At 40.9% G+C, this 17,021-nt stretch overlaps 1 protein-coding gene across 9 annotated transcripts in view; it reads left to right on the forward strand.

The window, feature by feature from the left end:
* Positions 1-17,021, forward strand: part of SHLD1 (shieldin complex subunit 1) — a 96,249-nt gene that overhangs the window by 23,769 nt on the left and 55,459 nt on the right. The window contains exon 4 of one of the 9 annotated variants that reach the window (XM_042980886.1): positions 14,015-14,120. The exons of 7 other annotated variants lie outside the window; for them this stretch is intronic. In XM_042980886.1, the coding sequence (XP_042836820.1) occupies positions 14,015-14,115 (101 nt within the window). In that variant the 3' untranslated portion in view covers positions 14,116-14,120. Of the gene's footprint in view, positions 1-13,203; positions 13,418-14,014; positions 14,121-17,021 lie in introns of those variants that run through there. One more of the 9 variants, XM_015535256.2, reaches the window with a different exon arrangement.

A 17,021-nucleotide genomic window follows, 5' to 3' on the forward strand; every position in this document is an offset into this window, starting at 1 on the left:
GCCTGTGCTTACCTCAGAATATGGTTGAGTACCTCAAGAACTGATGGAGTATGGCAGGTTGCTTACAGAGGTCTGAGGGTGAACCCAGGACCTGGCTTCTCTAGCTACTGGGTGAAATAGGAGCCAGGAGCTGACCCTTAAGACCCTTAAGATTTAGTCAAATTAGCCCAGTTGTCAAAACCTATGGTTAAAATTCAGACACACAGTTAGCAAGGAGATGGGGTCCACGGTGATGGTATAGAATAGCCTACTGGTAGCAGAGCACAGCCCTGCAGCAGGTAATGCAACGAGAGTACCCAGAAATCCCAGCAAGTGGCAGGCAGTGTGCAGGTGGCTTGTCAGTGAGTGGGAAGGTCCCAACTTCAAGGTCGGAGACAGCATCACAGTTGTAACCTCTGGAAGAATAGCAGGCAAGGGACGAGTGGCCTCAATTTTAGGAGATGGCAGAGACCACTGGAAAAACCAGGTTTTAAGGGCAGGGACCTGGGCTGACGCCTAACTTTTGTAAAGGATCCCCCATTTCACCATGTAGCTGCCTCTGGCTTTGCCCATCACTGACCTGTTCTTCCCAGCCAGGCTTTTTGAAGGGGTTGCCCATATTCCATTCTACTTCCTCTTATGATTGTTCTTCAATTCTGGGCACATGTCCTTCACCCCTACTACCCACTAGACTAAGCCCGCCCTTGCTCAGATGCTGGTGATTTTGCCCAGGAGCTAAACCTAATGGACACTTCTCTGCCCTAATCTCGTATGCCCAACTGCCATATCACTGTTCATGCCCTGGAGGAGGATATTAGCAGCAAGGGACATGAGAGTTCAGAGCACTTTCTAGGAAATGAGTTGATAAGAATCGGAGAGTATTAGTCAGGAAAACCTCAAAGCCTTGGTCATTTCAGTCTGGGTACCCAAAAGCGGGTGAGTCTGGGCTGTGTCTCTCTAGATAAACACCGCTCCTCTGTCTCGAACTGGTGTCTTGAGCAAGCATTGTCTAGCTACTTCTTATGAAGTAACAGTAAAACAAACAACAACTTGTCACCTAAGCCAGGCATAGGAGTGCAGAACTCCCTCCCTTCTCTTCCTGGTGAGATCTGACAGAAGAGCCACACTGCCAAAGAGGTCTTCCTGAAACAGCATTTCCATCACGTTCCTCTATTTAAATCCCTTTGAGATATCATTGTACACCCCCACTTTCCTTCCAACTCCAAACAAGGCTCCTGTGCCTCCTTGTCAGGGCTCTGCATAATCTCATGTCCAAAGCATTTGTTCAAGATTAAAAAAAAAATTATTTTAATGTTCATTTGCTTTTGAGACAGAGAGAGAGACAGAGTGTGAGTGGGGGAAGGGCAGAGAGAGAGAGAGAGAGAGGGAGACATAGTATCTGAAGCAGGCTCCAGGCTCTGAGCTATCAACACAGAGCCTAATGCGGGGCTTGAACCCATGAACTGCGAGATCATGATCTGAGCCAAAGTCGGACGCTTAACTGACTGAGCCGCCCAGGCACCCCTGTTCAAGATATTTAACAGCCAGTTCAGCAGTATTTGCAATATTTTAGTAACTGGCAAGGCACCAGGTAACATACAGGTGCATGCCAGCCGAATGCAGGCCCCTCCTGGTGTCTAACTACTCATTAGCACAGGCCTGCTACTCCTGTTGGGCTTGTTTTTATGCTGAGTCAGGCCTTAATGCCTCAGCTGCATTGTTCCTGTCCTTGAAATGTGCTCCTTCCTTCCTGGTCAGCTCCAGGCCACTCCAGAAACTGTTGAGCTGAGTCCGTCAATTAGTCCCCCATACACACTTAGCGATGGGCTTGGATTCCCTGCCTCTTAGATACTTGTTTCCTTTCTCTTTTGTTACTGGGCTGGAGAAAAGCATAAACAGAATGCAAGTGCCAAGTGAGATGGTCAGTGGTCTCGGATAAACCCCTCAAAAACAAGGTCACCAGGGTTTCCTGGAGTGAAGTTCTGTGTGTACTGCTATAGGTTGAGAAAAGTCTGAGATCGGTGGCTGGTCTCATCAGGGCCCTCTGCAGCCTCTGTTCTGGAGATGCATTCTATTAGATGCCTTCTAATACAGGACAAAGAGTTGCTCTGGAGTTGTTTGGCTTAGACGTTGCAATATGGAGTTGGTAAATGTTTCTTTTTGAGCCCTTTCCTCAAACTTTGACTTCTAAGAGCATTTGTTGAGAAAACCGGTTGCATGTGAACAACAAACTGAATGTTTGATGATTAAGTCTTGATGATTAAAAGCCCTAGCTGGTAGCCCTAGTTGTATGTCTAAAGTAAATAGTGATTTAATGTCTCCTTTTTTTTCTTCTGGAATCTGTCAAAATCCCAATCTTCAAAGACCATTTTGTAACCTATATAAATATATAGGCATTTCATCCAAGGAATTTGCGATTTAAGAATAGATAAATGTGTCCTTTTTCCTTTCTATGATTCCTATGGTATCTATTTGTAATTCTGGAAAATTTTATTTCCATAAGAAACTTTAAGCTCTTGGGGCGCCTGGGTGGCTCAGTTGGTTAAGCGTCCGACTTCAGCTCAGGTCACGATCTCGTGGTCCGTGAGTTTGAGCCCCGCGTCGGGCTCTGGGCTGATGGCTCAGAGCCTGGAGCCTGCTTCCGATTCTGTGTCTCCCTCTCTCTCTGACCCTCCCCCGTTCGTGCTCTGTCTCTCTCTGTCTCAAAAATAAATAAACGTTAATAAAAAAAAATTATAAAAAAGAAACTTTAAGCTCTTAAATCTAAAATTTCAAAATAGAATTTATATATAATAATTATAGAATTCTGAATGTGGTGTTGCCATCTTAAATAGGAGTCAGGATATATTCTACACATGTAAATAATGGTAAAGACATTTTTCTTAGAGGTGACATCCAACCTAGAAGTAACATCCATCCTAGCAGCTAATGACCCAGCACCCTTTAAACCTGACCTGAGATATAGGGAGGAAGGGAAAGAAGGAGATTGAGGAACTAATTCTCTGAGAAATCAGAGAACAAAATCTGGTGCTTACTATCCCATGTCCAGTTGATGGGTTTTATTTGGAAAGTTTGAGTGTCCTGCATGCCAGTGCATTTCTGATTTGTTACCACTCATTGGGGTGAGTTCTACAGATTCAGCCATTGTAGGCTTCATTTTCAGGTCCAAAACAGGATGTTGAATTCTTTGCTTGCTACTATTGGAAGGAAGCAGTGCGTCCTAATTGTGTGGCCCAAGCAGTGAAGGATAAACTCTCCGTGTATATGACTAAGGCCCACAGAATTACAGAATGTTACAGCCCCTGGGCCGGTGGTTTTCAAACTGTGTTCTAAGCATCCCTTTAGATGCTATAAGGTCAGGACTGAACTTATGGGGGCCCTGGACTCTCCACTCTTGCTCTCCATATCAACTTATTTGCATCATAGGCTTCTAGATGAGCAGTCATTGGAAGAAAGGATGTCAGGGCCAAACAGTTTGAAAATTGTCAAGCTCACCCAGATGTGTCATTTTCTGCAAGAGAGTGTCAAAACCCAGGATAATGAAGAAAATCACCCAAGGTCACGTAGCAACCTGGTAACTTCTATTTTTAGGTGGCCCTCTCTACAGACTACTTCTAACTGTGACTTTTCTATCCCTTTTCTGAAAATAGAAGAATATTCTTCTCTAGTTTAGACTGCCAAATTGTAGATAACCTTAAATAGTCGTTAGAGATAGTAGTTTAAGAGGAGAGTTCTTTTCAAAGGCTCAAGAATGCTATTTGCCATCTGTGACATCTCTCATTGCTCCTCACTTTTGAGTTTCAAGAACACCTGCTATGGGAGAAGAGACTTGTTTACTTCTGTGTACTTTGCCTATAGTCACAGGGTTTTTTAAATTTTAGTGTTCATGTATTTATTTTGAGAGGGGAGGGGAGGGGCAGAGAGAGAGAGAATCGCAAACAGGCTTCATGCTCAGTGCGGAGCCCAATGCGGGGCTTGATCTCATAACCATGAGGTCATGACCTGAGCCCAAATCGAGAGCCACATGGTCTTCTGACTGAGCCAGCCAGGTGCCCCAAGAAAACTATACTCTTATCACATTTTATAGCATTCTGAATTTTCCTGCTCGCAAAATAATGGAATTGAGTGGAAATTTTAAATAAATTCTAAAAACCGACAAACAAGCCAAGAGATTTAACCCTGTTTCTTCACAATATATTCAGTCGTTAGATCCAGAATTTTCTTCTGTAAAGAACTCTTCGAAAACATTAGGGAATGTTAAGCGCAGTGCAAGTGAAAACATGAAGAAGTTACCCGTGGGCCAATGCCATTTTAGAACATGAGTTTGAGGGAGAATGGGTTAAAATAATATTCTGTGTTTTCAGCCAGCAAAACCCAAACAGCTGCTCCGGGTCTAGATCCTGGAGATGGTGCTTGGCAATTGCTTGCCATGGGGCAGCGTTCGAGTCTACTGCCCTCTAGTGACTATTTTTTACATATTCCTGAGCGTTACTGAGAACAAGAATTTCAGTGTACCAGATGTGTTAAGCCTTTATAATTCATCCTTTGCAGAACTTTTGTGCCTACTAGATATAAAACTTTAAGTTATTAGAGATTTTTTTACTCGAAATCTGAGACGCTAACTTGTCTTAAGGCCACCAGTGTTAAGTCTAGTTACTGCAAGTGCATTATATAATTTGAGGACACCTTTTCATTTATGTTGCTTGATTGATTGCAGGTGAAAATGTAAACATAAAAATAATATCTGATTTTTTGTGTGTGCATTTGCCAAGAAAAAGTTGCATTCTTCTGCAAAGATAAGACCAAAGGATTTAAATTTGCTTTATTTGATGAAATTATAGTAGCATTAAAGGGTAATGAGATTTTAAAAATCTTTCGGGATTTCTGATCTGATAAGATGGCATACCCATGACTCTCTGCTAAGTACAACTATAAACCATGGAAACATGAGAGGTGATCAAGGAATAGTGGGCAGTGGAAAGAAGAGGAATTGGTTTCAGGCCCCAGGACTGAAGGAACAACACAGAGGCAAAGTGTCTTCTGTTCTCCCACCCACCAGAAGAAGGTGACCAGAACTTGGTGCATTTCAGCCTGCAACCTAGCAACAAGAAGGGGCCTGGGTAGGCTCATTTCTCCACAGTACTGACCAGTGGGTCATCCCACATCACTAGGAGAGCCCAGCACCCAACAAGGGGGCATCTATAGCAAAACCCATCATAGTAAGCGGCGAGAGGAAGCACTCTCCTCCATTGGGCCAGAGACTTCACTCCTCTGCTAAACCAGACCCAGGCGGCCCGCAAGCACAAGTGAGGGGATTCTGCCAACTCAAGTAGTGACCTGGGCCGAGAATCCCCTTTGTCTTTGTGGGCGTGAGATTCCCCTTGCTCCCTACCTTCTTACATTCACTGGGGCAGCTGGAGGCACTGGAAAAGGGAAATCCCACAACAACAAGCAGCCCATCTGGAAAACCTCCTCTTCCCAGGGGGCCTGAGATCAACCCCCTACCAAGAGACACCCACGGGCTGGGTCAGTCCTGCAGGCAGTTCCAGCAGGGTGCTATGGGAGCCTCAACAGTACCTGATAAACCAAGGAGACCAAGATAAGCAGCAGAGGCTCTGAAAATTAAACTGTCATTGGAACCATGCAAAAGTAGGCCACAACCTGCGTGCTAAACCTGAACAGGATGGATGTGTGCTAAAGTACAGGACTTAAATAGCGCCAAGGTCACTCGTCATACCAAGAACCAAAAATCACAACATGAATGAAAACAGTCACAGACACCAATCCTGAGATGAATCAGACACTAGAATTTGCTAAGGATTTTAAAGCAATCACCATAAAAGCACTTCAGCAATCAGTTATAAATTCTGTTGAAACAAATGAAAAAATAGAAAACTCAGTAAAGAAATACAAGTTATAAAAAAACCTAAATGGAAATGATGGAAATGAAATAGACCATAGCCAAAAAATTGATAAATTGGACTTCATCAAAATTTATTAAATTTGTGGGGCGCCTGGGTGGCTCAGTTGGTTAAGCTTCTGACTTTGAGTCAGGTCATGATCTCACCACTCGTGGGTTCGAGCCCCACATCAGGCTCTGTGCTGACAGAGCCTGAAGCCTGCTTCAGATTCTGTGCCCCTCCCCTGTTCACGCTCTGTCTCTGTCTCTCTCTCTCTCTGTCTTTCTCTCTCAAAAATAAATAAACATTAAAAAAAATTTTTTTTTTAAATTTGGTCTCTGAAAGCCCACATAAAAAGGATGAAAAGATAAGGTACACACCAGGAGAAAATACTTGCAATTCTGTTATCTGACAGAGGACTAGTATGTTGAGTATAAAAGAGCTGTCAAAATTCAGCTGCAGAAAAGTAAACACTTCAAATAGAAAATGGGCAAAAGACATGAAGAGACATTTCTCTGAAGAGGGTATCCAGATGGCAGATAAGCACGTGAAAGTATGTCCAACATCAGGAGCCATCAGGAAAGTACAAATTAAAACAATAACGATACCTACAGAAATGGCTAGGATAACACCACCAAATGCTGGTAAAGGGGTAGAGAAGCCGGACCACTCACGCATTGCTGCTGCGAGTGTAAAATGGCACAGCTACTCTGGGAAACGGTTTAGTAGTTTCTTGTAAAACTAAACATGGAATTACCATATGACCACCTGGCATTTATACTCTTGGACATTTATCTGGCAAATGAAGAGTCACATTCGTGCAAAAGCCTATACATGAACGTTCGTAGCAGGTCTCGTCTTAACACCCGAAAACTCGAATGTCCCAGATATCCTTCATCAGGAGATCGTTAAGTAGATTGTGGTGCATCACTGGTATGGCCAGTGAATACCGCTCAGCAGTAGAGTAATGAACCATCCAGATACACAACTTGGATGAATGAATCTCCCAGGGAATTCAGCTCATGGGGAAAAAAGTGAATTCCAAAACTTGACGTACTGTCGTCCATTACACATTATTTTTGAAGTGCAAACATTTTTAGAAATTGGAGAACAGACTAGTAGATGTCAGGGTTTGGAGTTGGGGTGGGCAGAAGGGAGGTGGCTGTGGTTCTAAAAGGGCAATGCGTGGGATCCTTATGATGAAAATGTTCTGTATCTTGACTGTGGTCATGGATGGGTGAACCCAGATGCGTGATAAAATTGTAGAGACATACATAAATGCATACAAGTAAACTGGAGAAATCGGAATAAGATTGTTGGATTTATCAATGCCAGTATTCTGTAGTTGGAAGTACATTGAGGGAAAGTAGGGAAATGTTCACAGGATTTGTCTGCATTGATCTCTAGCACAGCATGGGAGTCTTAAATATCTCAAGAAAATTTTCAACCAAAAAATCTGTTGGGCATCATAAAAATCCTGGCCCTTTTTCTTTAAATGCTTGTAAGCTCACCTTTTCTTTGTTTTCTTTTTTTTTCTTGTGTTTCTCTGAAATAGTTGCATTTTTCTCTGAAACAACTGTAAAAATTGCTATACCAATAAACAATTCCCTAGCTTTGATCGTTTTCATTGTTTCTAATGTGTTGTTGTTATAAAGGGCTGTGTTCAACATCCTTCTGGTTAAGCCCTTGTATTTACCTTAAATTATTCTTCAAGCTAAATTCCTATAAGAAAAATTGCTCTGGTTAAGCCCATGTATTTATCTTAAATTATTCTTCAAGCTAAATTCCTATAAGAAAAATTGCTCTATCACATTAAAACTTTTTTTTGACATGTATTACTAGTTTGTCCTTCCAGAAAAGGGAAGAAAACCATTTTTTCCAAGGCTCTTCTCAACACTAATATTATAATTTTTTGAAACTTTGCTAATTATGGGGGGGAAAAAGACTTTTGTTTTAATATGCATTTCTCTGATTATAGTGTAAAGAAATACTGTGTTTTCTTGGACATTTTCTTTTTTATGAATTGCCTGGTTTCTATTAAAATTGTCATCTTTTCTTACTAATTCGTAAGAGTACTTTATACATCAAGAATACTAACTCTTTAGCATTTTTTGCAATAATTCATCCCAGTTTTGCCTTTTAATTTTTATACACTCTCTGATTGAAATTTGTTTTCTCTAAAATGACCAAAGTAATGGGTACTTTAAAAAAGGTAAAATAGGTAGCGCCTGGGTGGCTCAGTTGGTTAAGCCTCCAACTTCAGCTCAGGTTGTGATCTCATCATTCATGAGTTCAAGCCCCGCATTGGGCTCTGTGCTGACAGCTCAGACCCTGGAGCCTGTTTCAGGTTCTGTGTCTGCCTCTCCATCTCTACATCCCTCCTCCACTTGTGCCCTCTCTCTATCTTTCTCAAAAATAAATAGACATTAAAAAAAAAAAAGTAAAATACCACAGATGAAAAGGAAGCAAAAAGAACATTCTCTATTCTTCCCCTCCCTTTCTACTTCCTGGTGGTAACCAGTAGTGTTGTGTATATTTTTAGGGAAGTGTACCGTAAATATATATATCTCAGTGTTGGTAAACTGTGCATGTAAATGTGTGTATTTTAGTACGGTTGATTATGCATAGCTTTTAACCTGTCAAAGTTCAGGAAAAAAAAAAAAAGAAAACAGAAGTAAAACCAATGAATCACTGAAGTAGTAATTAGTTTATTGTGCATACACTAAAAAGACACTTTGCAAATTGGGAGTGGTCAAACCAAATCACAGAATGAAGCTCAGAGGTATATTGTTATAAAGCAGCTTATGTAGTGTGGAGGCAGTGACTGGCTTTTGCAGTAATTGGTTACAATATTAGAATTTTCTTAAATGTAAGGGTTTGGTTAGTGGTTACCTCCTATGAATTTGGGGGAACAATTTAAGTTTTGCTTATGATTTTCAGACACATAACCAAGAAGTGTCCCAGGTCAAGTTAGCCTCTCTTATCTTGCAAAGTAAACTAAATTAAGCTTTACTTTACATGTATGACTAACTGGTTGTGTCCATTCAGGGAATTTTCAAGTCTGGTCTCTGTTTGTGTTTGATTTTAGCAAACCAGAAATCTCTAACAAAAACATACTGTTTTCCAACTTACCTTCTTAAAAATTTATTTATTTTTATTGTTTTTAAATGTTTATGTTTGAGAGAGAGAATGAGCGGGGCAGGGCAGAGAGAAAGAGGGAGACAGAATCCGAAGCAGGCTCCAGGCTCTGAGCTGTCAGCACAGAGCCCCACACAGGGCTCGAACTCACGAACTGTGGGATGTTGACCTGAGCTGAAGTCAGACACTTAATCAACTGAGCCACCCAGGCACCCCTCCAACTCACCTTTTAAAATTCCATGTTCTATCACAATCATCTTTAGATGTTAATAGCTCAACCAAAGGTCTGTGTAGTATTCTGGAGTACAAATACACTATAATCTTTTTCACTGTCCCCCTGTTAATGGCCATTAGTTTGTGTCCCAGTTTTGGCTACTACAAGTAAATGTGTTGTTTCGTTGTTGTTGTTGTTGTTGTTGTTGTTGTACAGATTTTAAATTCTTACATAGTTAATTTTATCCATCAATGCTTCTGCTTTGGTATAATGTTTAGAAAATCATTCCCTCCCAAGATTATATAAATTAGGTATCTCCTGGTAATTTTACAGTTTAAATTTTTTTTTTTTTAATTTTGAAATGTGTTTCTTGGTGTAGAATGTGAGGCAGGGTGATAGCTTTATTATTTTCTCAATGGGAGCCAGTTGTCTTAAAGCTACTTATTTAATTGTATCATTTTCACTTAAAAAGATCATATTCTGGGGCACCTGGGTGGCTCAGTCGGTTGAGCGTCCGACTTTGGCTCAGGTCATGGTCTCGCAGTTCGTGGGTTCGAGCCCCGCATCGGGCTCTGTGCTAACAAACAGCTCAGAGCCTGGAACCTGCTTCGGATTCTGTGTGTGTCTCTCTCTCTCCCCGTCCCCTGCTCATGCTCTGCCTCTCTCTGTCTCTCAAGGACGAATAAATGTTTAAAAAAAAAAAAAAAGATCATATTCTGCATTCTTATTTTTGGTTTTGGAGCTAGACTGGTTTGGGTTTGACCTTGATTCTGACCTGGAGCAAGTTGCTACACTTTGCGTTGTTCAATTTCTTCATCTGTAGAATGAAAATGATAATATTGCCTGCTTCTTAGGTTGTCATGACAACTGAATGAGGCAACAGAGCTTAGAACATTTAGTAAAGGCTAGTGGTCATTACTGTTGCTGCTGTTATAGCTAGTAGTGCCCCTGTGGATGTTTCTAGACTTCTACTTCTTTGTTGAACTCCTTTCAAGAAGCAACTATAAGCCTTACCCTTTATGGTGCTCAGTAAGGGGCAAAAAAAAAAAAAAAAAAAAAAAAAAAAAAAAAGATTTGTACTGGCACAGAGCCTTTACAGGGAAGTTATTCTGATTCATACTGACCCAAAGTATCCACAGAATTACTTCCTAGAATTTGCTGTTAGTATAGATGTTTTCTGCTAACTCAGCGTATAGTTGTAGGCAAATTATCTAACCCTGTTCTCATACAATCTCTTCATTGCAAATGTAGATGTCAACGGATGCCTTCTCATTTGCAAAGTGCTTTGATTTGCATTTGAAGAGGCTTCCGTGCAGTTTCCACAAATCATCTTATGGTGAAGGATCCCCATTAATTTCAGGTGGCTTTAAGCAGAGCACGTCTGTGAGAATGTGTTTTATGGCATGCTTTTTTTTTTTAAAGGTTTTATTTTTAAGTAATCTCTACACCCAATGTGGGGCTCAAACTCACAACCCTGAGATCAAGAGCTGCATGCTCTACCGACTGAGCCAGCCAGGCGCCTTTATGGCATGTTTGTTAGAGGTCTATCCAACCAGTCAGTGAAACATTTTTTTATTGTCCTCTTTGCATCTATCACCATGCTCTAGGTTGAGGGTGACATAAAACATGAAATCGTGTGGGAGCACATGATTTCTGTATGCAGGGAGTTGAGGCTAGTTGGGAAAATAAAATATGCAAACTTAAAATAAGAGGAACAAAATCAGGCAGGGTAGGTATCATAGCTTCACAGAACAAATAAATAGAATGAACAAACTCATTTAAGAAAATAACATCTCTTCAGGAAAGAGCAGATATCTTATTTCCCATGTCAGAATTCTCTATGAAAAGAGTAGCTGTTGAAGCTATTACATTCTGAGGATGCTAGAGAAATATTACTTAAGGAATAGAAATTAACATGTTATTTTACATTTACAGTTCCCCAGAGAAGAACAATAATACAAAATTTAATCAGATCTTGGAGGAAACATTTTTTATAACCATTTATTACTAGACCTCAGAGTTTCCTTATTTATTGTCAGTACTTTTAAACCTGTAGAGTTTTAAATTATGCTTTAAAGTTGCTCTGTCAGCCATAGTTATTAATAACATTATTAATATATTATTAATGAGATATAGAGAAATAGTCATAATAAGAAACAGGGAGTTGCTCATTTGTGATTTCAGCTGGTGCCTGTGGAATTTTTCCTTTCATGATGCATCTGAGAAGTACCCTACAGTTTCCCACTGCTTTATCTCTGGCTATAAATTCTCAGCTAATTGCCTAAATTTGAATTTGAGCTACTTTGTGAAGATGAGAAGATCATTGGTCTTTGTGACCAAGTCTGTGCCTTCTTTCTTCAAAGAATGAGTTGATTGAAATATGTTGTCTTTCAAATCTGGACTTCATGAATATAGATTATGTGGTAACTTCCTACAGGTCCAAGGCAATAGCAGCCTGAGCAAAAGTATGAAATGGCAAGATTTAGAAATTGGGAAAAACAAATTTGGAATTATCTACATAATGCTGTAAATGAGAATTTTTTAATGCATTCAAATGCATTTGATGCATTTTGCGGGCTCAGTATGAACCAATAATATCAGATAATCCTACCTTACTTATTTTACACAGTGAACACTGTTTAACATTATTTTCAGACATTCATATTACTCTCTATTTAATGTTTTTTATTCATCCAGTAAGCGTTGAGTAAGTGCATGCTCTGTTTTGAATACCGTGCCTGCTGTTGGCTATCCAGGTGCCTTACAGAATGGTGGAAAGGAAATGAGTTTCCTACTGCCAGTATGTCCATCCAGGTAGAATCTTCCTACTTGTAATCTGTTTCTGATTTCATCTACCGAGGAGGTAACGTGGCATTTACCCATGAGGTGGACACTCCGTAAACATTTCCAGGGTGTTAGAACATGGGAGGTGAACTGAAAGGTTACTGGTCTCTGCCGGTAGTAGGCTGTAAACCTACATATCACTTTTCAAATATTAACTCAACCTTCAACAGGCGTGAGAAGTTGAAGTTGTTTGCAACTAGCCAGGAAGTAGGAAGGATATTGAATTCATTTCAGCATATTAAGAACTGGGAAGAAACAGCCATAAAAAAGAATGCAATCTTGCCATTTGCAACAAAATGGATGGAGCTAGAGTATATTATGCTTAGAGTATTAGAGTATATTATTAGAGTATATTATAGTATATTATTATATTATAATTATGTAATATACTATTAGTATAATATACTAGTATATTATAGTAGTATATTATATAATTATAATATACTATAGTATAATATACTATAATATAATATTAGTATAATATACTAGTATTATAGTATATTATTAGAGTATATTAAGTGAAATAAGTAAGTCAGAGGAAGACACCACATGATTTCACTCATACGTGGAATTTAAGAAACAAAACAAACGAGCAAAATAAAAAAAGAGAGAAATGAACAGACCCTTAACTATAGAGAACAAACTGATGGTTACCAGAGAGGAGGAGGGGAGGGGTGAAATAGGTGAAGGGGATTAAGAGTATGTGTATCATGATGAGCACTGAGTAATGTATAGAATTGCTGAATCACTACATTGTACACCTGAAACTAGTCCAATACTGTACGTTAATTATATTGGAATTTAAAAAAGAAAGAACTGGGAAGGAAAAAAAAAACAGCTCTGGATTCTATTTTTTGCTCAAAGTTTAACAGGAAGCTTTCTTACATCTAACAATGTATGATGTGATTTAGAAAAAATTTAAACTACCTTTTCTGATGAAAGAAGGAAGCAGGAAAGAAGAGAGGGAAGGAAAGAGGGTTGGGGGGGAGAGATAAATATTCTTATTTTTCAAGACTGTTTTGAGGAATAAGGACAATGCATGGAAAGTACCGAGCACCATGTTCATGCACACTAAACACACTATTAATAGTATCTGCCATGATGATCATGTAAAATTGTATGTTCCAGGAAACAGTATTTGACTGAAGGCACATCTACATTTGTTTAAGAAGTCACGTTACAATGACTTTGTTACTCATGAACTTACAATGACTTGATATCACTGACCTCTCTGGAATTATACACCCCTGGCCATGTGACAAGACTCTGCCATTGTCAGAGACCTCTCTGCTCCCTGTTTCCTGGGCTACTGCTTGGATTCTTGGCGTGTCACACATGTACATTGGACTCTTCTTTTGTTATTGTTGTTAAGTTTTTTTATTTATTTAAGTTTTTTATTTATCTCTATACCCCACGTGGGGCTCGAACTCACTACCCTGAGATCAAGAGTTGCACGTTCTTCTGACTGAGCCAGCCAGGCGCCCCAACATTTGCCCCTTCTGGCCGCTGTCACCAACAGTGGTTCTCTCTGAGATTGTGTTTGGGTTATCTGTTGCAGCCTAACTCCTCCAAAACATAGTGACTTGAAACAACAACCATTTTATTAACTCTCACAGTTGTGCGGGTTGACTTGATTCCGCTGGGTAGTTCTTATGCCCAGTGTGATGTTGGCTGGGGTTGCAATCACATGGGAGCTTGAGTTGTCTGAAATGTTCAAGATCTTATTCACATCGCTGACAGTGGATGCTAGCCATCAGCCAGAAGTTCAGCTGGGCTGTCTACTGGAACACCTCCATGTGGCCTCTTCATGACCCAGGCTTCTCACAGCATGGTGGCTGAATTCCTAAAGGGAGGATCCCAAGAGGGAGCCTTCCAAAAGAAGAAAAGCAGAAACTGTTAGTCTTTTAAAGGCTTGCCTCACTTCTGGTTTACTCTGTAGGTCAAAGCAGTCACAGACCAGCTCAGATTCAAGGGGTGAAGGAATCGATTCCACCCTTAATGCAAGAATGGTACGTGCACACAAGGAGAGGACGGGGTTAATGCGTGGCCATCTTACTATAGAGTAAATACCACATTCCTTTAAATTTGTCTTAACTGAAGTTAAGTAATAAATAAAATAATTAACTAAAAGACTTAACTAAGTCTTCAGTTATTTAGTTATTATTTCGTTATTAACTAAAAGAGATCATTTATTTATTTTTATTTTAGAGAGAGAGAATGAGAGTGAGTGGGGGAAGGGCAGAGGGAGAGAATTTTTTTAATGTTTATTTATTTTGAGAGAGAGACAGGGCAGGGTGAGGGCAGAGAGAGAGAGGGAGAGAGAGAATCCCAAGCTGACAGCGCAGAGCCCCAACACTGGGCTTGATCCCACGACTGTGAGATCATGACCTAAGCTGAGACCAAGAGTCAGATGTTTAACAGACTGAGCCACCCAGATGCCCCGAGTCTAAGTCTCTTAAAAGGACACTCACAGGCTCAAGGTTCATGCCCTGGAAGTAATTCTGGAAAAGGTGGCCTAACCTTCGGAACCCAGACCGATTTGTCTTGGATCCAGTTCTGTGGCACTGGGGCAACACTTGTGTCAGTATATAAACATGACACTAATCTTCAAGGAAGGAAAATTGATATCCAGTTCTGTGGGAGAAAGTTTAAGTCCATTTGTGATTATAGCTAGCTCAGTAATTCTCAACTGAAGGTGTCCTGTCCCCAGGGGATGTGTGGCAACGCCTAGAGGCATTTTTGGTTTTCGCAACTGGGATGTGAGGCAGTGCTACTGCCATCTGGTGAGTAGAAACCAGACGACAGTAAACATCCTACAACGTATAGGACAGCCATCTTTCACAACAAAGAATTTTCTGGCCCCAAATGTCAATAGTCCTGAGGCTAAGAAACCCTGAGCTGGAGCAAAGGTTCTTCCTAGACTGCCTTGTAAGTTCATACAGAGTGCACTGCTTTTTATACTCCAAGGCATCATTTGTGCCTTTCATCTTGTGAAGAAATTTCGTATCTATATATTTCCAGATTCAAATTGTGAGATTTCTCTAAAGGCTCTCAAAAGCTGCAACTTATTCTTATTTTTAAGTTCATTTAATTCTTTTTTTAGTAATCTCTACACCCAACGCGGGGTTCAGACTCAAGATGCCAAGATCTCATGCTCCTCTGAGCCAGCCAGGTGCCCCGCTGCAACTTCTGTTTACTTTTGTATGTAAATAATTTATATACAGAGACTGGAACAAAGTGGCTGGTAGTCCACACATCCTACCTTTCTTTCCCCTCAAACTTTCAAGAACTGACAAGAAAAAATTACATCTGTGTCTATATCCGTCTGTGTCTATGTCTCTATCTCTATTTCCATCTCCATCACTATCTCTATCTCTGTCTTTATCGCTCTATCTCTCTCTATCTTCTGGAAAAGTAGGGGTGGTCACTATGGGCCAGAAATACTGAGCCTTTTTGAAAGGCTGTATCAGCCAGAAGGGGTGAGGTTATGCCGTGGTAACAGAGCCCCCAGTCTAAGTGATTGGAGAGTGCACAGTTGATTTCTCATTGATGCTGCATGTTCATTCGGGTGGTCAGGATGGTTGGCAGCCTTTCTCAAAAGTTGCCCTGGTCATGTGGAGGAAGAAAGAGAACTCTGGAGGGCGTCGCCCTGGCAGTTTAAAGGGACAAGCCCCAAGAACCCCTTCTGCTCACAACTCATTGCCAGAACTATTGACATGGCCCCATTTCCACAAAGGAACCAAGAAGAGCAATCCTGTAAGTGCCTGGAGCGGAAAAATTAAAAATATTTGGCATATAGGTTTACTGACCCCCCTCAAAGGCCAACATGGACGGAAGGGATCTGACAGAGGGAAGAAGCTACAGCTCAAAGTGTGCACCAAGGAAAACCGGAGGAAGTAGTGGCTCCTGAAGGTATAGGGAGGGGGAGGGGACCCTGTACAGTAAAGCAAGTAATTAACTAGAGCTGTGATAGGAATAGCCTAGGAGGCTGGCAGCCACTCATATCCTGGAAACAGAGAAATCAGGAAGGCTCTATTTTAAAATTTAGAAATTTTTTAATGCTTAAAAATACCTGATGTGCTATGGAAATTACATAAAGTCTATAAAGTCCTGTGTTCAAAATCACTATGCCTACTACAGTGCCTGGTACATGGTATGTGCTCAGCGAATATTAGCTGAATTGAATGGCAACGCTAAAGCAGACGCTATTGTTGTTGATGAAAGGATTCCTAAATAATCATATATCTTTAGCAGCATCCACATCAACAACAACAGCACCCTGTTATCCTGTCTCATAGATCAGGTTGGTTTTGGAAGCAAGGCAGTGTCCTGGCTCCTCATGAGGTCACTCAGGAATACCTCCATCAAGCTGCCAGCATCAAAATAAAAGGCATGTCCACCACGGGGATTTAGATCCTGGCTTCCTTGGTTTCCTAGCCGAGTCCTCGTTTTTCCTTGCAGCCTCCTTGACCCACCCACCATGACTGCTTTCCTCACTCTCCCACTCTCTCAGCTGGTCACCCAACTTTCCTTTGATGGCCTCTGCCTGCATCAGGTCTCTGGGGACAGGGGTTAGAAGTGCATTCTGGAGTCAGACCACCTGGGTCCAAATCTTCCACCCACTCTATGACTTTGAGCAAGTTACCTACTTAAGCTTTCTGGGCCTCCTTTGCAAAACTTGAGTAATACTAGCCTATGTCGTAAGACCCTGTGGTGAGTAGTGAATGAGGTGACATTGTGACAGTTCTTGAATGGTGCCTGGCCCTTAGTAATACCTGATCCGTGCTATGGGTCATCATCGTTGCTGTCAGTGCCACATTTCCTCCAAGCTCTGTTCCCATCCAGCTCCCAGGGCTTCTCCCGGGAGGGGTCCCCATCTCTCTGCCCACTTTCGCTGAGCTGCATGGTGGTCTTTCTGATTTGGTGGGTTTTGTTTTGAGTCAATT

This window comes from Panthera tigris, chromosome A3 (assembly GCF_018350195.1).
Source record: "Panthera tigris isolate Pti1 chromosome A3, P.tigris_Pti1_mat1.1, whole genome shotgun sequence".
Taxonomy (NCBI): domain Eukaryota; kingdom Metazoa; phylum Chordata; class Mammalia; order Carnivora; family Felidae; genus Panthera; species Panthera tigris.